The following is a 27,323-nucleotide window of genomic DNA, read 5'->3' as shown; positions in this document are numbered from 1 at the left end:
GGACTGAACCAGGACTGAACCAGGACTAAACCAGGACTAAACCAGGACTAAACCAGGACTGAACCAGGTCTAAACCCGGTTCTGTGTGTCAGGTACGCCGTGTGTCACGACTCGAAGCAGCAGGTTCTGTCTCAGGTGCCCGCGGGGGGGCGGGGACGTGTGGGGGTGTTTCTGGACCTTCACGCTGGAGCTTTGTCCTTCTACGAGGTCAAGGCCGATTCCAGAGGAGACCGAAGAATCCACCTGCACACGTTCTACGGACGCTTCCCCCACAACCTGGTCCCCGCCATCGGGTTCGGCCTGCGCTCCTACGGCTCCACCGCCTACTTCTGCGGAGAGTACCACGAGCTCCTGGTCTAGACCCGCTGTAGACCCGCTCTAGACCCGCTGTAGACACGCTGTAGACCTGCTTTGGACACAGACTCAGACATGCTTGTGGAAACAAAACTGAAACTCGTCCACGAGGTGAAGGATCTGAGAGTCTCACTGGACCCACGACTTTTGTTCAAACAACAACAAAAACAGTGAATAAAATCAAATATAATTTATCACATTTTCATCACATAAGAAATAATCTAATGACAAACTCAGCAATGATGTGTTTAAATTCAATAATTTTGCTGCACTTAAATGTTTGCAGCACAAGTTGGACATAAATGAGCTGAAACTGTCTTTAAAAAATCACTTAAGGTTTTAGACAAAAAGCCACAAATGATGAGTTCTGCAGAAAACTTGACAAATACAAATGTCTAAACTGGGACGACACAATCAAATATTTAGATTTAATTTGGTACAAAGTTTTTAATCGTCTCGCTCCAACCTCGTCTGAAGGAGTTTGTGAAAAGAAACTCCAAAAATCCCACAGTGAGATCAGCTCTAGAGTCGACGCTCTGTGTCATTTAAGAAAAGTGTTTTTGGACAAACTCTTTTATTTATTGAGCGTCAAACATGAGACACAGAAACAGCTCATGGACGAGAAATTTCAACTCTGCAGAGTTTTATAAAACTTTAAAACATGAAGTTCAATCATCAAATGTGTCGACAGATTTAAACAAATCATGTTTTTATACTGACGAGTTGTTGGTTTAAATCTTTAAATCTGGACTTTGAATTTTAGATGAACTGTTTGAAATGAATTGTGTGTACAGTGTGTGTTGTGTGTACAGTGTGTGTTGTGTGTACAGTGTGTGTGTTATGTGTATAGTGTGTGTGTGTTTGTGTGTATAGTGTGTGTGTGTTTGTGTGTATAGTGTGTGTGTTGTGTGTACAGTGTGTGTGTTGTGTGTATAGTGTGTGTGTTGTGTGTACAGTGTGTGTGTTGTGTGTACAGTGTGTGTGTTGTGTGTACAGTGTGTGTGTTGTGTGTATAGTGTGTGTGTGTGTTGGTGTTGTGTACTTTGGTGTGATTGTTGTTGTACTTTTCTTTTTCCTGTAAATGATTTGACATAAACCTGAGGCTGAAGGACTGAAGATTGAAATGCTCCACAGACTTTATAAACTTTATGTATTTACATTTGAAATGTTCATTAATCTGTGTTGTCCCTTTACAAATAAAGAAATAAGAAAATAAGAAAAATAAATCTAACTTTTTATTGATTCATGTGACGACACCAGTGACAAAGTGAAAGGGGATCCAGCCTGGACCCGGTTTAGTCCAAGGACCGGCCTGGACCCGGTTTAGTCCGAGGACCAGGCTGGACCCGGTTTAGTCCAAGGACCGGCCTGGACCCGGTTTAGTCCGAGGACCAGGCTGGACCCGGTTTAGTCCGAGGACCAGGCTGGACCCGGTTTAGTCCGAGGACCAGGCTGGACCCGTCTCTAAATACAGATATAAATGTGTTAAAGTGTCTGATTGTTTTTGTGTAATAAATTGGCTCCTTAATAATAAAATGTTGTTTTCTTGAACTTTGTGCTGCTTTTCATTCAATAAACCACCAATATTCTCTGGAGCCAAAAGAGCTCAGAATGTTTTGGCTCTGATCATAAAATGAAACAAAACTTTTTAAAGTTTTTATAGTTTTAAATGAAGTGATGTAGCGCCGGTGCAGCAGGGGGCGCTGTCCCGCGGGACGCACCGGAAAAGCCGCGTGTTTGTTGTTAGCAACAGCTGTAGTTTTGTTCACTCAGGATCTTTACTTTTGCACTTTTTAAACCAGTTTTTTAATAAATAAGTGTGTAAAACGTGGCCGCGGCGGGGAGCAGTCTTTTTATTAAAGCCCTGCGTGTGTTTTCTGTGTGTTTTACACTTTAGCTTTAGTCGGTGTTCTCGGAGCGGGAAGTTTGAACCGTTAGCCTCCGTTAGCCGCGATGCTAACTGTCACTCAAACATAAAAGTGTCGAGTTTATATAAAAGTTTTTTTATAAAAGTGGATGTTTTCCTCAAACCCGCGCCGGGGACAGACTCTGTCCGCCTCCCTGTGCTCGGACCCCGGGGACGTGTTGATCCGATCCACCAGAGCCGAGCTCCGGGTCCAGAACACCGACCCCCGCGCGGCTCCGAGGCCGGGAACAGCGCCTCCTCCGCCGGGTAAGCTCACACACGCCCCGCTGCTCTGAAGGGAAGAAAAACAAACCCGGGGCAGAAAACAGAGGAGCTGAGATGGAAAAGGAAACAAACTATTAATATATGACTAAATATTATTTACACAACCACTGATTTATCCCAGATTTATACAAGAAATGTCCCAGTGTCTCTAGTTTGGACCAATCTCCCAACAGCAAAGACACAGAAACTGTCATTTGTTTTGGTAAAATACAGAAAATCACACACACGAGGAGGGACATGACACACACGGGGGGGACCTGACACACACGGGGGCGACCTGACACACACGTGGGGGACCTGACACATGAGGACATTTCAGAGCATGTTTTTGTAGATGTTTGTATAAAACAGGAGAGTTTGTGCTGATGGGAGGACGTCCTGTTGTCTGTCGTCTTGGCGATAATGGTGATAACGGTGATAATGGTGATGACGGTGATAATGGTGATAACGGTGATGACGGTGATGATGGTGATAATGGTGATAACGGTGATAATGGTGATAGTCGTGAGAATGGTGATGACGGTGATAACGGTGATAACGGTGATGACGGTGATGATGATGGTGATAATGGTGATAATGGTGATAACGGTGATAATGGTGATAGTCGTGATAGTCGTGATAATGGTGATAGTCGTGATAATGGTGATGATGGTGTGTGTGGTTCTGCGTTCGGCCTGTGGGCGGCGCTGTAACAGTCACACCTCAGTATAAAGTGTGTGTCTGTTAAACTTAAAGTTCTACAAACGAGGCTGAAAATGTCCAGAGTGAGTTTGGTGACGGTGTGTGGACTAAAAGCCCAGAGGAGAGGGGAGCTCCACCTGATGACATCACCAGGTGTAACAGCTGTGCAGAGCCCCGCTGTGGGACGTTTGCTCCTCACATCAGAACAGGATGAGGGACACGACGGGAGCTCGTGTCTCAAGAGCTGACTCTGTTTTTTTTTGACAGACGATGACGAGCTGCAGACGATCCGATTGGCTGCGGGAGGCCGAGGGGCGGGGCTAGAGGCGCTCAGACAAAGGTGAGGCTGGAGGACAGGTGAGTGTCGTTTGGTCGGTGGACGGGTGAGTGTCGTTTGTGAGTGTCGTTTGTGAGTGTTGTTTGGTCGGTGGACGGGTGAGTGTTGTTTGTGAGTGTCGTTTGTGAGTGTTGTTTGTGAGTGTTGTTTGGTCGGTGGACGGGTGAGTGTCGTTTGTGAGTGTTGTTTGTGAGTGTCGTTTGGTCGGTGGACGGGTGAGTGTCGTTTGTGAGTGTCGTTTGGTCGGTGGACGGGTGAGTGTCGTTTGTGAGTGTTGTTTGTGAGTGTCGTTTGGTCGGTGGACGGGTGAGTGTTCGTTTGTGAGTGTTGTTTGTGAGTGTCGTTTGGTCGGTGGACGGGTGAGTGTCGTTTGTGAGTGTTGTTTGTGAGTGTCGTTTGGTCGGTGGACGGGTGAGTGTTGTTTGTGAGTGTTGTTTGTGAGTGTTGTTTGTGAGTGTCGTTTGGTCGGTGGACGGGTGAGTGTCGTTTGTGAGTGTCGTTTGGTCGGTGGACGGGTGAGTGTTGTTTGTGAGTGTCGTTTGGTCGGTGGACGGGTGAGTGTCGTTTGTGAGTGTCGTTTGGTCGGTGGACGGGTGAGTGTTGTTTGTGAGTGTTGTTTGTGAGTGTCGTTTGGTCGGGACGGGTGAGTGTTGTTTGTGAGTGTCGTTTGGTCGGTGGACGGGTGAGTGTCGTTTGTGAGTGTCGTTTGGTCGGTGGACGGGTGAGTGTTGTTTGTGAGTGTTGTTTGTGAGTGTCGTTTGGTCGGTGGACGGGTGAGTGTTGTTTGTGAGTGTCGTTGGTCGGTGGAGTGAGTGTCGTTTGTGAGTGTCGTTTGGTCGGTGGACGGTGAGTGTTGGTGAGTGTGTTTGTGAGTGTCGTTTGGGTGGTCGGTTGTGAGTGTCGTTTGTGAGTGTTGTTTGTGAGTGTGTCGTGGTCGGTGTGACGGTGTGAGTGTCGTTTGTGAGTGTTGTTTGTGAGTGTCGTTTGGTCGGTGGACGGGTGAGTGTTGTTTGTGAGTGTTGTTTGTGAGTGTTGTTTGTGAGTATCGTTTGGTCGGTGGACGGGTGAGTGTTGTTTGTGAGTGTTGTTTGTGAGTGTTGTTTGTGAGTGTTGTTTGTGAGTGTCGTTTGGTCGGTGGACGGGTGAGTGTTGTTTGTGAGTGTTGTTTGTGAGTTTGGTCGGTGACTTGTTTTAATTTGGGGCACTTACAAAAATAATATAAAAATCAAATCTTACAGAAATCCATAGAAAACCTGATCCTGATCCTGACGTGTTTTGATACGATCAGAAACAATAAACTTTTAAAATCTTTATTATTTCTCTGAACTCGGTCTCTATTATTTATCTTTATTATTCGTTTGTTCGACCGAGTGTTGTTTATTTTACTCTGTGTAAAGATTTGATCAAAGTTCAGAAGAAACCAGAGCTTTTTTAAAACTCTGTCATGAACATGTTTGGGTTCAAACACATTTTCCTCTTCATGCTGCTTTTGGACAAATGTTCACAGTGTGTGTGTGCATGTCATGTGCTTGTTGTCTGTGTGTGTGTCGTGTGTGTGTCGTGTGTGTGTGATTATTGTTTCTATTTTGGCACAAATCCTTGAGTAAGTCCAGACTGTGTTTGTGTGTAATGTGTTTGTGTGTCAGGAGTCAGAGCGCCCCCTGCAGGAGGCAGGTCAGAGTCACACTGCTGGACTCTCATCATGCACCACGACCGAGCACCAGAGACCAGGACCACAGCCCCCAGAATGCACCAGGCCCAGACTCCCACTCCCACGATGCACCAGGCCCAGACTCACACTCCCACGATGCACCAGGAGCTCAGCAGGTGATTTAAACCTGTGATGTGTTACATTTAACACCACAGAGTCACATCCACCTCTTTAACTGTGACCTAAGTGTGTCCTCTCACCTTGTGATGTCACAGTGTGCTCTGCTGTTTCAGATCGACACAAACAAAGTCACAGAGCTCACAGAGTCAGTACAGAGACTACTGCAGCAGTACAGGTACTGGACCGGGACTGGACCAGGACTGGACCGGGACTGGACCGGGACTAAGGTTTTAAACGGTCTGTTCCAGGGGTCAGAGTTTGACTGAGGCTCTTCACAGACTGGAGACTCTGCACCAACAACAGCTCATCCTGCAGGTCACTACACACTCCTCCTCCTCTTCCTCTTCTTCCCCCTCCTCTTCCTCCTCCCTTCCTCCTCCTCTTCCTCCTCCTCTTCTTCTTCCTCTTCTTCTTCTTCTTCTCTCATATTAAAAAAGTGTTGTAAAAGTTTAAAGTTCACTGTGGGACTTTCTCTCTTTTCTGTTCTTGGTTTGTTTTTTAGACTCAGTTGTTGGACTCGGCTCTGAAGACAACCACAAGACCTCAGGCTCCGCCCCCTGCACACCTGAGCACAGGTACCACCTGTCAATCATCTATACCTGCTCCTGTCTGCTCCTGTCTGCTCTTGCCTGCTCCTGCCTGCTCCTGTCTGCTCCTGTCTGTCTCACCTGTCTGCTCCTGCCTGCTCCTGACACTGCTCCTGTCTGCTCCTGTCTGCTCCTGCCTGCTCCTGACACTGCTCCTGTCTGCTCCTGTCTGCTCCTGTCTCCTCCTGTCTCACTTGTGCTGTTTGTTCCCACAGAGTCCAGAGCTGCTCAGACGTTTCCTGTGACGTCAGCTACAAACAGGTCAGAACCAGACCCGGACCTGACCTGGACCTGACCAGGACCAGACCTGGACCCGGACCCGGACCACACCCGGACCAGACTCATGATTAACTGTGTGTTTGATTTTCTTGTGACTCATGTGGGTTTTGTCTTCGTCGTCCTGTTGGAGCTGAGTTGTGTGAATTTTTATGTTTCGTCCAAACAAATGAAACCTCTTCTTATTTTCACGTCACAGTGGGCGGAGCGTCGGAGAGTCTGACTCAGAATCCTCACTCGCTCCACTTTTTCCAGCACCGAGGTCCGAGTCGTGCTGCCCAGGAAAAGGAGCGCGTCACTCGTGTCGCTCGGCAACTTCCTCGATAAAAATCGATCGCAGGATAATCTCAGTTTTGTGTTTGTGCAGTTTTCCTGCGGAGTCGACCTCACGGACCAATCAGAGCACAGAGGAGGCAGCGACGGGAGCCAATCAGAGCACAGAGGAGGCAGCGACGGGAGCCAATCAGAGCACAGAGGAGGCAGTGACAGGAGCCAATCAGGTGCTGCGGGAGGTGGGACGTGTGAGGAGTGAGATGAAGAGTCTTTTCACGGTCAGAACCAGAACATTTAGAACGTATCATGTGTAAAAACCTGACGATCAGTCTGAGACTCTCCACATCTCGAGTTTAAATAATAATATTCATCTAGATCAGGAGTGGACAAACTACGGCCCAGGGGCCATATGCGGCCCTTTAATCTTTTTAATCTGGCCCACCCAACTTGAATAATAATAATAATAATAAGTTTAGTGTTATAAAAGTCATTTCTGTCAATAGTAAAAACCTTGGGACGTGAAACAGTGATTTTGTTGTGATGTTTTGTAATTATTTTCAGTTTTAGATATTTCAGTAACATGGGACTTGTTTTCTACATTTCTCATGTTATTTTTTTCTCTTATGAAGTGGATCACCAAAAAACTCCGTCCATCTGCCCCTGGTCCGGCCCTTCCGTCAAAATTTACAACCTTTTGTGGCCCACGAGTCAAAAAGTTTACCCAGCCCTGATCTAGAACCACAAGTGTTTAATAAAACAGACATGATCCCAGTTAAACCTCTGTCATGTGACCTCTGTCTCCAGCAGCGAGAGGAACCAGGGGAACCTTCTAGAACAGAACCAGCACAGTCTCCCTCCAAAAAGAACCACCACAGAACCCAACAGAACCTCACAAACACCCACAGAACCCAACAGAACCTCACAAACACCCACAGAACCCAACAGAACCTCACAAACACCCACAGAACCCACCCTCAGCCTGGTCACCCCGTGAGGAACCAGCCCAAAACTACAATCCCCAAACCATCCCGACTAAAAAATGTGAAGGAACGTCAAACTCGGGTCACGATACCAGAACATCAGGAGAACGACGTGGAGAAGCACGAGAGCTACATCCAGATTTTAGAAGAACGGATCCGATCTCACCAGGAACATCTGAAGAACCAACAGAACCGAAGCACAGCCCCGGAGGAAGAGGAGAGAGACGAAGCACAAACTCAACCACAGCAGCCACAAAACCGGACCAGACCCAGAACCGACGAGACCAGAGCCAAAAACGGAGAAGAACCGAGAGAAGAGGAACGTGACAGCAGGAAGACGGAAACGCTCGGACAAAACGCCGTCTCCTCCAAACGGGACCTGAGCCCGGACTGCGCTTCGGGTTCTGGGGGGATCCGGGTCAGGACCGCACAGGCTCCTGGGGGGTCTTCGGAGTCCTGATTCAGTTCTGGACAAGGCCCGGCTGGTTCTGAAGAAGGTCCAGAGGCAGAGGAAAGTTCTAGAGGAGAATCTGGAGTCTCAGATCAGAGCGAGAACCGGAGACCTGCTGCACTGTCACCTCAAAGCCCTCGCACAGAACAGGTGCACGAGCAGAACCCAGACCTGGTTTAGACCTGGTTTAGTCCTGGTTTAGACCTGGTTTAGTCCTGCTTTAGACCTGGTTTAGACCTGGTTTAGACCTAGTTTAGTCCTGGTTTAGTCCTGGTTTAGACCTGGTTTAGACCTGGTTTAGACCTGGTTTAATCCTGGTTTAGACCTGGTTTAGACCTGGTTTAGACCTGGTTTAATCCTGGTTTAGACCTGGTTTAGTCCTGGTTTAGTCCTGGTTTAGTCCTGGTTTAGACCTGGTTTAAGACCTGGACCTGGTTTAGACCTGGTTTAGACCTGGTTTAGACCTGGTTTAGACCTGGTTTAATCCTGGTTTAGACCTGGTTTAGTCCTGGTTTAGTCCTGGTTTAGACCTGGTTTAGTTTAGACCTGGTTTAGACCTGGTTTAGACCTGGTTTAGACCTGGTTTAGACCTGGTTTAGACCTGGTTTAGATCCTGGTTTAGACCTGGTTTACCTGGACCTGGTTTAGACCTGGTTTACTGGTTTAGTCCTGGTTTAGACCTGGTTTAGTCCTGGTTTAGTCCTGGTTTAGTCCTGGTTTAGACCTGGTTTAGACCTGGTTTAGACCTGGTTTAGACCTGGTTTAGTCCTGGTTTAGTCCTGGTTTAGTCCTGGTTTAGTCCTGGTTTAGACCTGGTTTAATCCTGGTTTAGACCTGGTTTAGACCTGGTTTAATCCTGGTTTAGACCTGGTTTAGTCCTGGTTTAGACCTGGTTTAGACCTGGTTTAGACCTGGTTTAGAGTTTCCTGGTTTACCTGGTTTAGTCCTGGTTTAGACCTGGTTTAGACCTGGTTTAATCCTGGTTTAGACCTGGTTTAGAAATGGTTTAGACCTGGTTTAGTCCTGGTTTAGACCTGGTTTTGACCTGGTTTAGACCTGGTTTAGACCTGGTTTAATCCTGGTTTAGTCCTGGTTTAGACCTGGTTTAGACCTGGTTTAATCCTGGTTTAGACCTGGTTTAGACCTGGTTTAGACCTGGTTTAGTCCTGGTTTAGTCCTGGTTTAATCCTGGTTTAGACCTGGTTTAGACCTGGTTTAGAAATGGTTTAGACCTGGTTTAGACCTGGTTTAGACCTGGTTTAGTCCTGGTTTAGACCTGGTTTTGACCTGGTTTAGTCCTGGTTTAGACCTGGTTTAGACCTGGTTTAGTCCTGGTTTAGACCTGGTTTAGTCCTGGTTTAGTCCTGGTTTAGACCTGGTTTAGTCCTGGTTTAGACCTGGTTTAGTCCTGGTTTAGTCCTGGTTTAACAGTTCAGTTTTTTCTGTTTTGCAGAGATTGTTCTGATGAAATCCGCATGAAGAAAGCCGTGGACTCCTGGATCAGCACTGTGTCCAAAGAAATCCAGGTGAGAGAGAAGAGAGGAAGAGGAACACTTCCTGTTTGTAGGGCGGCGGCGGCGGCGGCGGCGGCGGCGGCGGCGGCGGCGGCGGCGGCGGCGGCGGCGGCGGCGGCGGCGGCGGCGGCGGCGGCGGCGGCGGCGGCGGCTCAGACGTGTCCAGGACCACAGGAGGTTCTTCTTTAGCTCAGAACCTCAAGTCCTGAGACAAACCAAGAGGGACCTGGGTCTGATCCTGGGTCTGATCCTGGGTCTGATCCTGGTCTTGGTTCTGTTTCAGGTCGAGGTCCAAAAGTCATCTGTCAAACCCGACTCTGCTGGAACCAAGACTTCAACCAATCGGAACGCAGCGGACAGAAGAAAGCCCGCCCCCTCAGGCAGGTCGAGACCACTGGGCACGCTCAGAACAACCCCCACGAAACCCGCCAGAACCAGCGCCAAACCGGTTAGAATCCAACTCAAGTCCTGGTTTAGACCCTCGGTTAAGAGATGGGTTTTTTTTCTGTGATAATGGTTTAGTTCAGTTTAGACTTTGTGCTTAACTAGTTTTAGTCCTGGTTTAGTCCTGGTTCGGTCCTGGTTCAGTCCTGGTTTGTTCTCTGCTCCAGTCCTCAGACTTGTCCTCAGATCCAGACTTGTACCTGCGTCGTCTTTACGGTAAAGCGGCTCACGAGGGGCAGAGGCGGAGTCTGAAGAGGAGCCCGTACCTGCGCCTGACCTCACCTGTCTCCCCTGACCCCACCCCCAGGTCCAACAGGCCACGCCCCCGAATCGTGGAGAGCGTCAGAGGTGAGAGCGACTCATAAACCCGACCATAAACCCGACCATAAACCCGACTCATGAACCCGACTCATGAACCCGACTCATAAACCAACAACTGACCCCTGTCTGTGTCCAGGAGTGAAGCTCAAGTCCTGCAAGACTCAGACTAGTCCTGGTCTTGGTCCCAGTCTTGGTCCCGGTCTTGGTCCCAATCTTGGTCTTGGTCCTGGTCCAGTTGAGTCTGGACCCAGCTTCGCGCTCAGAGCCATCCCTCTGGGTCGGTACAAACGTCTCAGTCTCAGACTCAGGTGAGTTTTGTTTCTAACTTTGTGACCTCACTATGATTGACAGGTCGACCCAGGATAGACTCCTCCCACAGAGCCCCGGGGGAAGTGACATCACCGCCTAGACCCCGCCTACAGCCGCAGCAGGAAGTGACATCACCGCCCAAATCACCTCAAAGGGTCGTGACCTCTGGAGAGGCGGCGCGAGAGGGCGATCGAGAGACAGAGGTGAGTTAGAGCCTGGAGTTACCACGGTAACCACTCAGAGACACACACGGTGGATCTGCCCTCGCCGCCGCCGCCGCCGCTGCCATCCGCCGCCGCCGCTGCCATCTGCCGCCGCCGCCGCTCACACAGGAAGTGAGTATGGAGGCTCTCGAGGCTCCATCGACTCTGGCTCCCGTGACTCACACTGGAAAAGTGTGTCTGGTCTGGACCTGCAGCTGTGAGCCTCAGTTTGGTCTGAGATGTTCTTCTGAAGCCCAGACTCAGGATCCAGATGTTTCACTTCAACATTTTGTCTGTGAATAAATTTCAGATTTTGCTGCTGTAACTGAAAGACTGAACCAGGACTGAATCTGAACCAAGACTGGACCAGGACTGGACCAGGTCTGAACTGGGACTGAACCAGAACCGAACCAGGACTGAATCTGAACCAAGACTGGACCAGGACTGGACCAGGTCTGAACTCGGTCTCTGTGTCTCAGGTCTCAGAAGCTGCAGCGTCTCCTGTGGTGAACATCGTCCAGTCGTCCCCCGTCCAAGAGGAACAGGAAGAGGCGGAGTTTCCCGGGACACACTTCCTGTCTGTGGCCGACATGGAGCAGGTAAACTCACCTGTGATCCCTGACCCCTGACCTCTGCCCTCTGCCCTTTCATGTGCTCTGCTCTGGTTCCAGGCTCCTGATGTTCCTGATGTTCCTGATGGTTCTGAGGAGGTCCTGGAGCTGGAGGGAGGTCCTGGTCCAGACCCGGTCCAGTATCAGGGTCCCGTGTTTCCTCCACAGCCCCGTCCCTCTGCTCCGCCCTCTGCCCACGGACAGAACCTCTACCTGGGCCTGGACGTCCACACACACGACCTGGAGGAGCGACTGGTCCAGTGGTAACACCTCACACACGTCTGAGGAGCAGGAGGTCTGAGGAGTTGTAGGGAGTATTATCTGTGACACAATTGTAGGGAGTATTATCTGTGACATAGTTGTAGGGAGTATTATCTGTGACAGTTGTAGGGAGTATTATCTGTGGCATAGTTGTAGGGCGTATTATCTATGATAGAGTTGTAGGGAGTATTATCTGTGTCATAGTTGTAGGGAGTATTATCTGTGGCATAGTTGTAGGGAGTATTATCTTTGACACAGTTGTAGGGAGTATTATCTGTGACACAGTTGTAGGGAGTATTATCTGTGACATAGTTGTAGTGAGTATTATCTGTGGCATAGTTGTAGGGAGTATTATCTGTGACATAGTTGTAGGGAGTATTATCTGTGGCATAGTTGTAGGGAGTATTATCTGTGGCATAGTTGTAGGGAGTATTATCTGTGACACAGTTGTAGGGAGTATTATCTGTGACACAATTGTAGGGAGTATTATCTGTGGCATAGTTGTAGGGAGTATTATCTGTGACAGTTGTAGGGAGTATTATCTGTGGCATAGTTGTAGGGAGTATTATCTGTGACACAGTTGTAGGGAGTATTATCTGTGACACAGTTGTAGGGAGTATTATCTGTGACACAGTTGTAGGGAGTATTATCTGTGACACAATTGTAGGGAGTATTATCTGTGGCATAGTTGTAGTGAGTATTATCTGTGGCATAGTTGTAGGGAGTATTATCTGTGGCATAGTTGTAGTGAGTATTATCTGTGGCATAGTTGTAGTGAGTATTATCTGTGGCATAGTTGTAGGGAGTATTATCTGTGACACAGTTGTAGGGAGTATTATCTGTGACAGTTGTAGGGAGTATTATCTGTGGCATAGTTGTAGGGAGTATTATCTGTGACACAGTTGTAGGGAGTATTATCTGTGACAGTTGTAGGGAGTATTATCTGTGGCATAGTTGTAGGGAGTATTATCTGTGGCATAGTTGTAGTGAGTATTATCTGTGGCATAGTTGTAGGGAGTATTATCTGTGGCATAGTTGTAGGGAGTATTATCTGTGACACAGTTGTAGGGAGTATTATCTGTGACAGTTGTAGGGAGTATTATCTGTGGCATAGTTGTAGGGAGTATTATCTGTGACACAGTTGTAGGGAGTATTATCTGTGACACTATTGTAGGGAGTATTATCTGTGGCATAGTTGTAGGGAGTGTTATCTGTGGCATAGTTGTAGGGAGTATTATCTGTGGCATAGTTGTAGGGAGTATTATCTGTGACACAATTGTAGGGAGTATTATCTGTGACACAGTTGTAGGGAGTATTATCTGTGACACAATTGTAGTGAGTGTTATCTGTGGCATAGTTGTAGGGAGTATTATCTGTGACATAGTTGTAGGGAGTATTATCTGTGGCATAGTTGTAGGGAGTATTATCTGTGACACAGTTGTAGGGAGTATTATCTGTGACACAATTGTAGGGAGTATTATCTGTGACACAATTGTAGGGAGTATTATCTGTGACAGTTGTAGGGAGTATTATCTGTGACAGTTGTAGGGAGTATTATCTGTGACACAATTGTAGGGAGTATTATCTGTGACAGTTGTAGGGAGTATTATCTGTGACACAATTGTAGTGAGTGTTATCTGTGGCATAGTTGTAGGGAGTATTATCTGTGACATAGTTGTAGGGAGTATTATCTGTGGCATAGTTGTAGGGAGTATTATCTGTGACACAGTTGTAGGGAGTATTATCTGTGACACAATTGTAGGGAGTATTATCTGTGACACAATTGTAGGGAGTATTATCTGTGACAGTTGTAGGTAGTATTATCTGTGACAGTTGTAGGGAGTATTATCTGTGACACAATTGTAGGGAGTATTATCTGTGACAGTTGTAGGGAGTATTATCTGTGACATAGTTGTAGGGAGTATTATCTGTGGCATAGTTGTTGGGAGTATTATCTGTGACACAGTTGTAGGGAGTATTATCTGTGACATAGTTGTAGGAAGTATTATCTGTGACATAGTTGTAGGGAGTATTATCTGTGACATAGTTTTAGGGAGTATTATCTGTGACAGTTGTAGGGAGTATTATCTGTGGCATAATTGTAGGGTGTATTATCTGTGACAGTTGTAGGGAGTATTATCTGTGGCATAATTGTAGGGAGTATTATCTGTGGCATAGTTGTAGGGAGTATTATCTGTACATTATAACGTGTGTGTGTGTGTTCAGGGTGGAGCAGCAGCTCATGTCAAAGCTCATCTGTGAGATGTCCCGCCCTCCTCTCATTGACCCCACCCACACGCCCTACGACCAATCAGAGCCAGAGGAGAGGCCTGGGCCCGCCAACAGACTATCTCCTGTCCAATCAGAGCACAGCGCTGCCTCTGACATCAGTGAGTCCGGCTTTAGTTTGGTTTAGTCCTGCTTTAGTCCTGCTTTAAACCTGGTTCAGTCCTGCTTTAGTCCTGCTTTAGTCCTGGTTTAGTCCTGCTTTAGTCCTGCTTTAGTCCCTCTTGTTCTGACCCTCAGATCCTGCAGACTCTGGTTTGCAGCTGGAGGTTCAGTCTGGACTAAACCTGGACCCAGAGGAGGTCCGTGGTCTGGTCTTGGAGGTCCTGACTGAGATCGTGGCTCTGTTCCTGGGGTCCAGAGAGTCCCAGGAACCAGAGACCGGACCAAGAACCGAGCCAGGATCTGACCCGGGAGGAGAGCCGGAACCAGCGGAGCCGAGCCAATCAGAGCCTCTGGAGGTAAGCGGAAACAAAATGTCCGCCTGTGCACAAAGTGGCGGCTCAAAGGATTCAGGCTGTGCCAGATCTGCGTCACATGTGCTGCCGGATCTGCGTCATGTGTGTTACTGCATCTGTGTCGTGTGGGCTGCCGGATCTGTGTCAGGTGTTCTAGCCGTTAGCCTGACCTTGTTTTTATAGTTTGACTCCAGAAACAGCTGCATGTTCTGTGTGTTCTGTCTGTTCTGTGAGTGAAATCTTAGTGTTTCCAGAGAAATTTTGCTCAGGGTTATTTGGATTAGACTCGGTTCAAATCCTGTGTGGCTGAAATCACAAACACATTTCTTGTTGTCGAGTATCTTATCCTTTTGTGTTTTTTAGTACAGTTTTTTTTTCGCATTATTAGTCTCTCTGGATTATAAGTCACTCTGTCATTAAATGGTTTATTTTTGAACTTTTTTCACAAATAAACGGCGTGGGACTTTAAAGGAAACCCAACAGTTGGATGGGTGAGTGGTTTTGTTTGTTTGTGGCGTTCACGGTAGGGATGGGCATGATTAGTGGATTAATTGATAATTGATCATTAAGAATTTCATCGATTATGTAAATTTTAATCGACAAACCGAATGCAGGTTGCTGTGTGTAGCGTGACCAAACATTGGTCCGTACAAGTAGCTCTCTGTACTCAGAAGGAGCGAGACACAGTCAATCCGCCTGCGACCTATAGTGTGGAAAATACGGTAATTGTGTTGTAGTTGTGTTGTGTTCGTGTTGTAGTTGTGTTGTGGTTGTGTTGTGGTTGTGTTGTAGTTGTGTTGTAGTTGTGTTGTGTTGTGTTGTGGTTGTAGTTGTGTTGTGTTGTGGTTGTGTTGTGTTCCTGTTGTGTTGTGGTTTTGTTGTGGTTGTGTTGTAGTTGTGTTGTGTTGTGGTTGTGTTGTGTTGTGTTGTGTTCGTGTTCGTGTTGTGGTTGTGTTGTAGTTGTGTTGTGTTTGTGTTGTGGTTGTGTTGTGTTCGTGTTCGTGTTGTGGTTGTGTTGTGGTTGTGTTGTGGTTGTGTTGTAGTTGTGTTGTAGTTGTGTTGTGTTGTGTTGTGGTTGTAGTTGTGTTGTGTTGTGGTTGTGTTGTGTTCCTGTTGTGTTGTGGTTTTGTTGTGGTTGTGTTGTGTTGTGTTGTGTTGTGTTGTGTGTTGTGTTGTGTTGTGTTGTGTTCGTGTTGTGTTCGTGTTGTGGTTGTGTTGTAGTTGTGTTGTGTTTGTGTTGTGTTGTGTTGTGTTGTGTTGTGTTGTGTTGTGTTGTGGTTGTGTTGTGTTCGTGTTGTGTTGTGTGTGTGTTGTGGTTGTGTTGTGTTCGTGTTGTGTTGTGTTGTGTTGTGTTGTGTTGTGTTGTGTTCGTGTGTGTTGTGTTGTGTTGTGTTGTGTTGTGTGTGTTGTGTTGTGTTGTGTTGTGTTGTGTTGTGTTGTGTTGTGTTGTGTTGTGTTGTGTTGTGTTGTGTTGTGTTGTGTTCGTGTTGTGTTGTGTTGTGTTGTGTTGTGTGTTGTGTTGTGTGTTGTGTTGTGGTTGTGTGTTGTGTTGTGTTCGTGTTGTGTTGTGTTGTGTTGTGTTGTGGTTGTGTTGTGTTGTGTTGTGTTGTGTTGTGTTGTGTTGTGTTGTGTTGTGTTGTGTTGTGTTGTGTTGTGTTTGTGTTGTGTTGTGTTGTGTTGTGTTGTGTTGTGTTGTGTTGTGTTGTGTTGTGTTCGTGTTGTGTTGTGTTGTGTTGTGTTGTGTTGTGTTGTGTGTGTGTGTTGTGTTGTGTTGTGTTGTGTTGTGTTGTGTTGTGTTTGTGTTGTGTTGTGTTGTGTTGTGTTGTGTTGTGTTGTGTTGTGTTGTTGTGTTGTGTTGTGTTGTGTTGTGTTGTGTTGTGTTGTGTGTTGTGTTGTGTTGTGTTGTGTTGTGTTGTGTTGTGTTGTGTTGTGTTGTGTTGTGTTTGTGTTGTGTGTTGTGTGTGTTGTGTGTGTTGTGTTGTGTTGTGTTGTGTTGTGTTGTGTTGTGTTGTGTTGTGTTGTGTTGTGTTGTGTTGTGTTGTTGTGTTGTGTTGTGTTGTGTTGTGTTGTGGTTTGTGTTGTGTTGTGTTGTGTTGTGTTGTGTTGTGTTGTGTTGTGTTGTGTTGTGTTGTGTTGTGTTGTGTTGTGCGTTTGTTGTGTTGTGGTTGTGTTTGTGGTTGTTGTTGTGTTGTGTTGTAGTTGTGTTGTGTTGTGTTGTGTTGTGTTGTGTTGTGTTGTGTTGTGTTGTGTTGTGTTGTGTTGTGGTTGTGTTGTGTTTGTGTTGTGTTGTGGTTGTGTGTTTGTTGTGTTGTGGTTGTGTTGTGGTTGTGTTGTATGTTGTGTTGTGTTGTGTGTTGTGTTGTGTTCGTGTTGTGTTGTGTTGTAGTTGTGTTGTGTTGTGTTGTGTTGTGTTGTGTTGTGTTGTGTTGTGTTGTAGTTGTGTTGTGTTGTGTTGTGTTGTGTTGTGTTGTGTTGTGTTGTGTTGTGTTGTGTTGTGTTGTAGTGTGTTGTGTTTGTTGTTGTGTTGTGTTGTGTTGTGTTGTGGTTGTGTTGTGTTGTGTTGTGTGTGTTGTGTTGTGTTTGTTGTGTTGTGTTGTGTTGTGTTTGTGTTGTGTTCGTGTTGTGTTTGTGTTGTGTTCGTGTTGTGTTGTGTTGTGTTGTGTTGTGTTGTGTTGTGTTGTGTTGTGGTTGTGTTGTAGTTGTGTTGTGTTCGTTGTGTTGTGTTTGTGTTGTGTTGTGTTGTGTTGTGTTGTGTTGTGTTGTGTTGTGTTGTGTTGTGTTGTGTTTGTGTTGTGGTTGTGTTGTAGTTGTGTTGTGTTGTGTTGTGGTTGTGTTGTGTTCGTGTTGTGTTCGGTTGTGGTTGTGTTGTAGTGTTGTGTTGTGTTGTGTTGTGTTGTGTTGTGTTGTGTTGTGTTGTGTGTGTTGTGTTGTGTTGTGTTGTGTTGTGTTGTGTTGTGTTGTGTTGTGTTGTTGTGTTGTGTTGTGTGTTGTGTTGTGTTGTGTTGTGTTGTGTTGTGTTGTGTTGTGTTTGTGTTGTGGTTGTGTTGTGTTGTGTTGTGTTGTGTTGTGTTGTGTTGTGTTGTTGTGTTGTGTGGTGTTGTGTTGTGTTGTGTTGTGTTGTGTTGTGTGGTTGTGTTTGGTTGTGTTGTGTTGTGTTGTGTGTGTGTGTTGTGTTGTGTTCGTGTTGTGGTTGTGTTGTGGTTGTGTTGTAGTTTGTGTTGTGTTGTGTGGTGTGTGTTGTGTTTGTTGTGTTGTGTTGTGTTGTGTTGTGTTGTGTTGTGTTGTGTGTTGTGTTGTGTGTGTTGTGTTGTGTTGTGGTTGTGTTGTAGTTGTGTTGTGTTGTGTTGTGTTGTGTTGTGTTGTGTTGTGTTGTGTTGTGTGTGTGTGTTGTGTTGTGTTGTGTTGTGTTGTGTTGTGGTTGTGTTGTGGTTGTGTTGTAGTTGTGTTGTGTTGTGTTGTGTTGTGTTGTGTTGTGTTGTGTTGTGTTGTGTGTGTTGTGTTGTGTTGTGTTGTGTTGTGTTGTGTTGTGTTGTGTTGTGTTGTGTTGTGTTGTGTTGTGTGTGTTGTGTTGTGTTGTGTTGTGTTGTGTTGTGTGGTTGTGTTGTGTTGTGTTTGTGGTTGTGTTGTGTGTGTGTTGGTTGTGGTTGTGTTGTGTTGTGTTGTGTTGGTTGTGTTGTGTTTGTGGTTGTGTTGTGTTGTGTTGTGTTGTGTTGTGTTGTGTTGTGTTGTGTTGTGTTGTGTTGTGTTGTGTTGTGTGTTGTGTTGTAGTTGTGTTGTGTTGTGTGTGTGTTCGGTGTGTTGTGTTCGTGTTGTTGTTGTGTTGTGGTTGTGTTGTGTTTGTGTTGTGTTGTGTTGTGTTGTGTTGTGTTTGTGTTGTGTTGTGTGTTGTGTTGTGTTGTGTGTTGTGTTGTGTTGTGTTGTGTGTTGTGTTGTGTTGTGTTGTGTTGTGTTGTGTTGTGTTGTGTTCGTTGTGTGTTGTGTTGTGTTGTGTTGTGTTGTGTTGTGTTGTGTTGTGTTGTGTTTGTGTTGTGTTGTGTTCTGTTGTGTTGTGTTGTGTTGTGTTGTGTTGTGTTGTGTTGTGTTTGTGTGTTGTGTTGTGTTTGTGTTGTGTTGTGTTGTGTTGTGTTTGTGTTGTGTTGTGTTGTGTTGTGTTGTGTTGTGTTGTGTTGTGTTGTGTTGTGTTGTGTTCGTGTTGTGTGATTTTCTAGTCGATGTTTGTGTTCAGCACTTTGGTTGTAAAGTGTTTAAAGTGCTTTATAACTCACATTAAAGTGTGTGTTCTCTTGTGTTCTCTTGTGTTCTGTTGTGTATTGTTGTGTTCTGTTTTGTCCAGCAGGTGGTGACCCCTGACCTCACCCCCGTCCACACTCCGCCCCCCGCCTCGCAGACTCCGCCCATCTCTCCTGTAGCCACGCCCGCACCCACACCGCCGCCGCCGCCCACGGATCGGCCCGACATGAAGGAGGACACACCCCCTGAGCCTGTAGCCACGCCCCCTCTCACTCCCCCGGTCACACGTCCCGACGGCGAGCCGCCATTGGCCGAGGAGGAGGCGGAGTCAGAGTGAGTCGCCCCCTGGTGGTCGTCGTCTGAAACACTTCAGTTCTGTCCAGATCTAACCCCCCCCCTCGCTCTTTCTCTCCCAGGACCCCCCCTCCCCCTGTCTCCGCCCCTAACCCCACCCCCGCCCCTGTCCCCTCCCCCCCTCCCTTCGGGCCTCCCTCTCCTCCAGACGCCTCCTCCCCCTCCTCCTCCTCCACCCCCCCCTCCTCCTCGTCTTCCTCAGAAGTGACTCACTCGGCCTACAGACACATCTCAGAGGGAGAACTGCTGCTGAGCCTGCGCCACCTGCAGGACACACACGGTACTGCATGTCCTCCTGTGTCCCTGTGTCCTGTGTCCCCTCTGTGTCCTCCTGTGTCCTCCTGTGTCCTCCTGTGTCCCCCTGTCCTCCCCTCTGTGTCCCCTGTGTCCCTCCTGTGTCTGTGTCCTCTGTGTCCTCCTGTGTCCCTCTGTGTCCTCCTGTGTCTCCTGTGTCCTCTGTGTCCCTCCTGTGTCCTCCTGTGTGTCCCTCCTGTGTGTCCCCCTGTGTCCCTCTGTGTCCTCCTGTGTGTCCCCTCTGTGCCCCTCCTCCTGTGTGTCCCCTGTGTCCCCTGTGTCCGTCCTCCTGTGTCCCCCTGTGTCCTCCTGTGTCCCCCTCTGTGTCCTCTGTGTGTGTGTCCCCTCGTCCTCCTGTGTCTGTGTCCCCTGCTGTGTCCTCCTGTGTCCCTCTGTGTCCTCCTGTGTCCTCCTGTGTGTCCCCTGTGTGTGTCCTCCTGTGTCCTGTGTCCTGTGTCCTGTGTGCTCCTGTGTCCTCCTCCTGTGTCCCTCTGTGTCCCTCCTGTGTCCTCCTGTGTGTCCCTCCTGTGTCCTCCTGTGTCCTCCTGTGTCGTCCTCCTGTGTCCTCCTGTGTCCTCCTGTGTCCCTCTGTGTCCTCCTGTGTCCTCCTGTGTCCTCCTGTGTCCTCCTGTGTCCTGTGTCCTCCCTCCTGTGTCCCCTCCTGTGTCCTCCTGTGTCCTCCTGTGTCCCTCTGTGTCCTCCTGTGTCCCCCTGCGTCCTCCTGTGTCCCTCTGTGTCCCTCTGTGTCCCCCTGTGTCCTCCTGTGTCCTCCTGTGTCCCTCTGTGTCCCCCTGCGTCCTCATGTGTCCCTCTGTGTCCTCCTGTGTGCCCCCTTGTGTCCCTCTGTGTCCTCCTGTGTCCCTCTGTGTCCTCCTGTGTCCCCCTGTGTCCTCCTGTGTCCTCCTGTGTGTCCCCCTGTGTCCTCCTGTGTCCCTCTGTGTCCCCCTGTGTCCCCCTGTGTCCTCCTGTGTACTCCTGTGTCCCTCTGTGTGTCCTCCTGTGTCCTCCTGTGTGTCCTCCTGTGTCCCTCTGTGTCCTCCTGTGTGTCCCCCTGCGTCCTCCTGTGTCCCCCTGCGTCCTCCTGTGTCCCCCTGTGTCCTCCTGTGTGTCCTCCTGTGTCCCCCTGTGTCCCCCTGCATCCTCCTGTGTCCCCGTGTGTCCTCCTGTGTCCTCCTGTGTGTCCTCCTGTGTGTCCCCCTGCGTCCTCCTGTGTCTCCCTGCGTCCTCCTGTGTCCCTCTGGGTCCTCCTGTGTCCCCGTGTGTCCTCCTGCGTCCTCCTGTGTCCCCCTGCGTCCCCCTGTGTCCCCCTGCATCCTCCTGTGTCCCCGTGTGTCCTCCTGTGTGTCCCCCTGCATCCTCCTGTGTCCTCCTGTGTGTCCTCCTGTGTGTCCCCCTGCGTCCTCCTGTGTCCCCCTGCGTCCTCCTGTGTCCCTCTGGGTCCTCCTGCGTCCTCCTGTGTCCCCCTGCGTCCTCCTGTGTCCCTCTGGGTCCTCCTGCATCCCCCTGTGTCCTCCTGTGTCCTCCTGTGTGTCCTCCTGCATCCCCCTGTGTCCTCCTGCGTCCCTCTGTGTCCTCCTGTGTGTCCCCCTGCGTCCTCCTGCATCCTCCTGTGTGTCCTCCTGCGTCCTCACAGTGGACACACTCTGGGTTCAGTCTCTGATCGATCCAAACGTGCTCCTCTGAGTTTTTAAAGTGCACTCTGTGAGAGCGTCAGCTGTTTGTTCAGATTTCTGATGTTGGTTTTGTTTTTGTTTGGTTCCAGACGACGGCTGCAGTTTCTCCAGCTCCCTGCACGAGCTCCAGGACATGGTGAGTCTCTCAGACACTGACAGGTGCAGACAGGACCACTGCGCCTGTCAGTCTGCTCCTGTCACAGGTGAAACCTGAAGCTAAACTCTCCTCCCTCCTGCAGGACCCTGACCCCCCGAGTGTTGGGCAGATTCGCTGCAGCAGCATTTTACTCAACTTCATCACCAAGATGCAGCAAAGAGAGCCCCGCCCCCAGCCCGAGGTAAGCCCCGCCCACAACCTGAGGTAAGCCCCGCCCCCAGCCCGAGGTAAACCCCCCCGCCAACCCGTGGTAAGCCCCGCCCCCAGCCCGAGGTAAACCCCGCCCCCAGCCCGAGGTAAACCCCCCCCAGCCCGAGGTAACCCGCCCCCAGCCCGAGGTACACCCGCCCCAGCCCGAGGTACACCCCGCCCCACACCCGCCCCAGCCGAGGTACACCCGCCCCCAGCCGAGGTACACCCCGCCCCCAGCCCGAGGTACACCCCGCCCCAAGCCCGAGGTAAGCCCCGCCCCCAGCCCGAGGTAAGCCCCGCCCACAACCCGAGGTAAGCCCCGCCCCCAGCTCAAGGTAAACCCCGCACACAACCCGAGGTAAACCCCCCCCCAACCCGTGGTAAACCCCGCCCCCAGCTCGAGGTAAACCCCGCCCCCAGTGGCACAGCTCTGGAGATCACCAGAGTTTTATTGATTCAGGTTCTGTCTTTGTGTCCTTGGGCAAGACACTGCAGATGATGTGATGTAAAGAGACGATGTGAAAGTGAAGTCTGACCTTTGACCTGCAGGGCTCATGGGGGCGGGGCTTAGAGGAGGAAGAGGAAGTGAGCGCTGGCGAAATCCGAGACGACCTGATCAAAGATGTGACCAATCAGGAGAGATCTCCAGGACAGGCCAGTCCAATCACAGGTCAGAACGCGCGCTCATGTGTTCACTCATGTGTTCACTCGTGTGTTCACTCGTGTGTTCATGTTCACGTGTTCATGTGTTCATGTTCACGTGTTCATGTGTTCATGTTCACATGTTCATGTGTACATGTTCATGTGTTCATGTTCACATGTTCTTGTTCATGTGTTCACTCATGTGTTCACTCATGTGTTCACTCATGTGTTCACTCGTGTGTTCATGTTCACGTGTTCATGTTCACATGTTCATGTGTTCATGTTCACATGTTCATGTGTTCATGTTCACATGTTCATGTTCACGTGTTCATGTGTTCATGTTCACATGTTCATGTTCTCATGTTCATGTGTTCATGTTCACATGTTCATGTTCACGTGTTCATGTGTTCATGTTCATGTGTTCATGTTCATGTGTTCACATGTTCATGTGTTCATGTGTTCATGTTCATGTGTTCATATTCACATGTTCATGTTCACGTGTTCATGTGTTCATGTTCACATGTTCATGTTCACGTGTTCATGTTCATGTGTTCATGTTCACATGTTCATGTTCATGTTCATGTGTTCATGTTCACATGTTCATGTTCACGTGTTCATGTTCATGTGTTCATGTTCATGTGTTCATGTTCACGTGTTCATGTTCACGTGTTCATGTTCACGTGTTCATGTTCATGTGTTCATGTTCACATGTTCATGTGTTCATGTTCACATGTTCATGTGTACATGTTCACATGTTCATGTTCTCATGTTCATGTTCATGTGTTCACTCATGTGTTCACTCATGTGTTCACTCATGTGTTCACTCGTGTGTTCATGTTCACATGTTCACGTGTTCATGTGTTCATGTTCACGTGTCCATGTTCACATGTTCATGTTCACATGTTCACGTGTTCATGTGTTCAGGGGATGTTCTGGAGTGGACCAATCAGAGCGCTGTGTCTGAGGGGCTGCTGACCTCTGACCTGCTCGACTCTCACCTGCCGCAGGTGATTTTTCATTTATTCTCTTTTATTTTATTTTATTTTATTTTGTGATTTTTGTAAATCTTTTCTCTTGATCAAACGTCTTTTTTTTTTTTTTTTTTTTTTTGTCCAAATCTGAGAAAAGATTTGATCCCAAAAGTCTGAAATAAAATGTTGTTGTTTCCTCAGACTCCAGCTCCAGTCTGCCCCAAACCCACCTCTGATCTGGAACTAGACCAGGACCAGGACCAGGACCAAACCCAGGACCAGGACCGGACCCAGGACCGAACCCAGGACCAGGACCGAACCCAGGACCAGGACCGGACCCAGGACCAGAACCAGGACCAGGACCGAACCCAGGACCCAGAGACTCCTCAGGGAAATGGTGAGGACACTGCCCTCTTGTGTCCAGCAGAGGGCGCCAAGCTCACATGAACCTGACAGACCAGGACCAGACCAGGACCAGACCAGGACCAGACCCGGACCGGACCACGACTACATGAGGATTTTGTGTTATTATTGAGCACTGAGTTGAAAGTGAAAGCTCTGATTTACACCAAAGTTAAACCCTGTCTGGTCTTGTCCTGGTTTAGTCCTGGTTTAGTTCTGGTTTAGTCCTGGTTTAGTCCTGGTTTAGTTCTGGTTTAGTCCTGGTTTAGTCCTGGTTCAGTTCTGGTTTAGTCCTGGTTTAGTCCTGGTTTAGTCCTGGTTCAGTTCTGGTTTAGTTCTGGTTTAGTCCTGGTTTAGTCCTGGTTCAGTTCTGGTTTAGTCCTGGTTCAGTTCTGGTTTAGTTCTGGTTTAGTCCTGGTTTAGTCCTGGTTCAGTTCTGGTTTAGTCCTGGTTCAGTTCTGGTTCAGTTCTGGTTTAGTCCTGGTTTAGTCCTGGTTTAGTCCTGGTCTGGTCCATGTGTGTTCTAGTCTCTGTCTCTTACACTTGTTCTGATCCAGCTCCAGTTCTAAACACATTCAGGAAACGTTCTGTCTGTGGTTCTGTCTGTGGTTCTGTCTGTGGTTCTGTCTGTGGTTCTGTCTGTGGTTCTGTCAGTGGTTCTGTCTGTGATTCTGTCAGTGGTTCTGTCTGTGGTTCTGGTGGGTTCTGTCAGTGGTTCTGTTGGGCTCTGTCAGTGGTTCTGTCAGTGGTTCTGTCTGTGGGGCGCCGGTCGGACCGTCAGTCGTTTCCTGGAGGAGAACAGGGAGTTTCCATGACGACCGCATCCAAACTTCACCAGGGAGTTTCCACGGAGACGGCGTGGGAGGGGTTACCATGGAGACAACCAAGAGACGAGAGACGAGACAGACCACATGACCAGAACTGAACCAGGACTAAACCAGGTCTAAAACCAGGACTAAACCAGGACTAAACCAGGACTAAACCAGGTCTAAAACCAGGACTAAACCAGGTCTAGACCAGGTCTAAACCAGGACTAAACCAGGACTAAACCAGGTCTAAACACATATAGTGCAGAGTTTGTGACAGAAATGATCAGATTCATCATTTGGATTCAGATTCTCCAGAGGCACAAAGCATCATGGGAGTTCACCTGTCGTGTTCTTCACCTGTCGTGTTCTTCACCTGTCGTGTTCTTCACCTGTCGTGTTCTTCGCCTGTCGTGTTCTTCGCCTGTCGTGTTCTTCGCCTGTCGTGTTCTTCACCTGTCGTGTTCTTCGCCTGTCGTGTTCTTCGCCTGTCGTGTTCTTCGCCTGTCGTGTTGTTCACCTGTCGTGTTCTTCGCCTGTCGTGTTCTTCGCCTGTCGTGTTCTTCGCCTGTCGTGTTCTTCACCTGTCGTGTTCTTCGCCTGTCGTGTTCTGTCGTTCTTCGTCTGTTCGTGTTCTTTGCCTGTCGTGTTCTTCGTGTTCTGTCGTGTTCTTCACCTGTCGTGTTCTTCGCCTGTCGTGTTCTTCGCCTGTCGTGTTCTTCGCCTGTCGTGTTCTTCACCTGTCGTGTTCTTCACCTGTCGTGTTCTTTCAGGCTCCAGTTTCGGTTTTTAATGATTTTTTTTCTATTTTCACTTCATAAACTTTTTAAATGTTTAAATCCTTGTGGCTCCTAAAGTGTCTCTGTCACACTGAGCCTCGCCGCTCCACGCCGCACTCTGATTGGTCCACACGCCGCGCTCTGATTGGTCCACACGCCCCACGCCGCGCTCTGATTGGTCCACACGCCCCACGCCGCGCTCTGATTGGTCCAAACGCCCTCTGATTGGTCCAAACGCCGCGCTCTGATTGGTCCACACGCCGTGTTGAGTTTATTAAACTCTCGATCAGAACTCAGAGGGTCTGACCCAACGTCTCTGTTCCAGGTCAAGACGGACGAGCTGGAGGAGGCGTCTGGGGAGATGGAGGAGCTGGAGGAGGCGTCTGGAGGAGCTGGAGGAGGCGTCTGGGGAGAGGGAGGCTCTGCGGTGATGAAGGTGGAGGTGTTTGTGCCGTCGCCAGCAGAGGGCGCTGTGGGGTCGGACTCGTCCAGTGACGTTTTCTGAACTTGAACATTTGATGTTTTGTTTTATGTTTGAATAAAAATTTGAGACGAGCTCGACTTTTTCCTCTGGAATCTGATCAAACTTTATTATTATTATTATTATTATTATTATTATTATTATTTATGTCTGAGTCTGACTCAAGGGTCAAAGGTCAAAGCCACAAACACAAACTCATCAAATCTATAAAATCATTAAAATCACGATCATGTGTAAAATCTTCATGTGTAAAAAGTCTCGTGGATAAAAACTATAAATTCTGTTCGTGTTTTTGATTCGTGTTTTTCACGCGCACGTGACTCTGACTCTTCGGTGAAACGCGTCCCGCGTGCACGTACTGCTTTATCTGCGAGGCGCGTGCACGTGCGGCGGAGGCGTGGCTTCGGGGGGAGGAGGAGCGGACCCCCCCGCACACACGCGCACGCGCACACATACACGCACCGGAGAGAGGCGCGTGTGACGGACACCGGAGCACAGACCCGGGACTGACGCGGACCCGAACCGAACCGAGACAAGACGAGACCCGGACTAAACCCGGACTAAACCAGGACTAAACCAGAACTAAACCAGGACTGAAGCCGAGGAGGAGCGCGCAGCAGCGGCGAGACTGTGCAGGACGCGGTTCTGTGGTTCTGTGGCTCACGAGCCGCGGGTCCGGGACGGGGGGACCGGGAAGGGGGGAGGATCTTTGGAGGTGACCCGGACGGACCCGGGACTTTTGGCCCGAATGAACCAAACCGGGTCCAGACTCGGGACTTAAACTGTGTCACAGTGAAACAGTGAAAGTGTCGGAGTGACTCCCGCTGCGACTGATGCTGTGTCCTTGAGCAAAACACACCAGAGACCAGGACTGAACCAGGACTAAACCAGGACTGAACCAGGACTGAACCAGGACTGAACCAGGACTAAACCAGGACTAAACCAGGACTGATGTTGTGCACGAGGACTCACGTGCACGAGCGTCTGCGTCTGGTCCTCAGGTCCCTCCAAGACCTGGACCAGAGACGAGTCTGTCAGAAAGTCCTGGTCCAGTCCGTCTTAGACCCTCAGGGAGTCCTCCTGAAGACCGGTCTGAATCCACAAGAACCAGAACTGAACCCCGACCAGAACCACAGGGACCAGAACCACGAGGACCAGAACCACAAGGACCAGAACCACGAGGACCAGGACGAGAACCTGCAGCTCCAGGAACAACTGGTTAGTCCAGACCAAGTCCAGACCACGGTCCTGGTCCTGGATGATGTGAGGGTCAGAGGGTCGGGGGGGTCAGGGGGTCAGGGGGGTCAGGGGGGTCAGAGGTCAGAGGAGGTTGTGAGTTTTTTTCTTGTATCATCACGTTTATGATGAAGTTGATGATGTCATCAGGTCCCAAACAAAACATCCTGCTGCAAACTGCAACCAGATCAGGACCAGATTAAGACCCGACCCGGACCAGATCAGGACCTGACCTGGAGCGCGGGGATAGACTTGAGTGACTCGTGTCGTTCTGTTCTTGTGTCTCTGAGACTCTGGACACGTTCAACAAAAACCTCAGAACCTTCACCACAGAAGAGTCACATGAGACTTTAAACCTGGTCCTGACCTGGTCTTTCTCTGGTCTAAACTGGGTCTTTCTCTGGTCCTGACCCGGTTTATCTCTGGTCTTGTTGCAGACGTCTCTGAGGACTCGAGACTCTGGACTTTTGTCTCAGATCCAGGACTTGGAGCATCAGATCCTCGAGCTGCGATTGGACGCTGACCGGTCACATGACCCGCCCCCCAGACCACGTGACTCCCCCGAGAGCCCCGCCCCCGAGAGCCCCGCCCCTGAGAGCCACGCCCCCGAGAGCCACGCCCTCCAGAGCCCCGCCCCCGAGAGCCGCCCCAGCTCCGGTACTGAACCAGATGCCCTCCCCGTGTGTCAGATTGTGTCAGATGCCCTCCCCGTGCCTCCCCGTTCGTTCTCGTGTGTAA

The 27,323-nt window shown here is 49.1% G+C and overlaps 3 protein-coding genes across 6 annotated transcripts; all 3 read left to right on the top strand.

The window, feature by feature from the left end:
• The first annotated feature begins 2,090 nt into the window (after positions 1–2,090).
• On the top strand, positions 2,091–7,982 carry LOC110159251 (bromodomain-containing protein DDB_G0280777). Of its 4 annotated transcripts, none has more exons than XM_055160419.1 (9): positions 2,091–2,527; positions 3,494–3,566; positions 5,210–5,390; positions 5,508–5,569; positions 5,643–5,709; positions 5,897–5,969; positions 6,197–6,242; positions 6,625–6,808; positions 7,335–7,982. In XM_055160419.1, exons 1-9 carry the CDS (start codon positions 2,371–2,373, stop codon positions 7,968–7,970), a joined length of 1,479 nt encoding a protein of 492 aa, XP_055016394.1. In that variant the 5' UTR covers positions 2,091–2,370; the 3' UTR covers positions 7,971–7,982. The 4 variants fall into 4 exon arrangements, with proteins under 4 accessions (XP_055016394.1, XP_020779455.2, XP_055016388.1 ...); XM_020923796.2 differs by having other exon boundaries at positions 5,490–5,569; positions 6,625–6,757; XM_055160413.1 differs by having other exon boundaries at positions 5,490–5,569; positions 7,338–7,982.
• kiaa0586 (KIAA0586 ortholog) lies at positions 7,967–24,882 on the top strand. The gene is made up of 20 exons (XM_055160459.1): positions 7,967–8,111; positions 9,415–9,487; positions 9,759–9,923; positions 10,087–10,267; positions 10,377–10,517; positions 10,592–10,752; positions 11,232–11,351; positions 11,424–11,626; positions 13,851–14,014; positions 14,151–14,371; positions 18,705–18,931; positions 19,015–19,083; positions 19,177–19,232; positions 21,009–21,055; positions 21,159–21,257; positions 21,367–21,534; positions 21,818–21,938; positions 22,835–22,917; positions 23,996–24,150; positions 24,399–24,882. Exons 2-20 carry the CDS (start codon positions 9,437–9,439, stop codon positions 24,880–24,882), a joined length of 2,916 nt encoding a protein of 971 aa, XP_055016434.1. The 5' UTR covers positions 7,967–8,111; positions 9,415–9,436.
• A 935-nt stretch (positions 24,883–25,817) lies between these two features.
• On the top strand, positions 25,818–27,323 carry LOC129411015 (histone-lysine N-methyltransferase 2B-like). The gene is made up of 3 exons (XM_055160451.1): positions 25,818–26,567; positions 27,023–27,217; positions 27,285–27,323. The coding sequence occupies exons 1-3, from the start codon at positions 26,301–26,303 to the stop codon at positions 27,321–27,323; spliced, it is 501 nt and encodes a 166-aa protein (XP_055016426.1). The 5' UTR covers positions 25,818–26,300.

The sequence above is a fragment of the Boleophthalmus pectinirostris genome, unplaced genomic scaffold (assembly GCF_026225935.1).
Source record: "Boleophthalmus pectinirostris isolate CB_2022bp ecotype Guang Dong unplaced genomic scaffold, ASM2622593v1 HiC_scaffold_10, whole genome shotgun sequence".
Lineage (NCBI taxonomy): Eukaryota > Metazoa > Chordata > Actinopteri > Gobiiformes > Gobiidae > Boleophthalmus > Boleophthalmus pectinirostris.
This window is presented reverse-complemented; position numbering and strand designations above follow the sequence as displayed.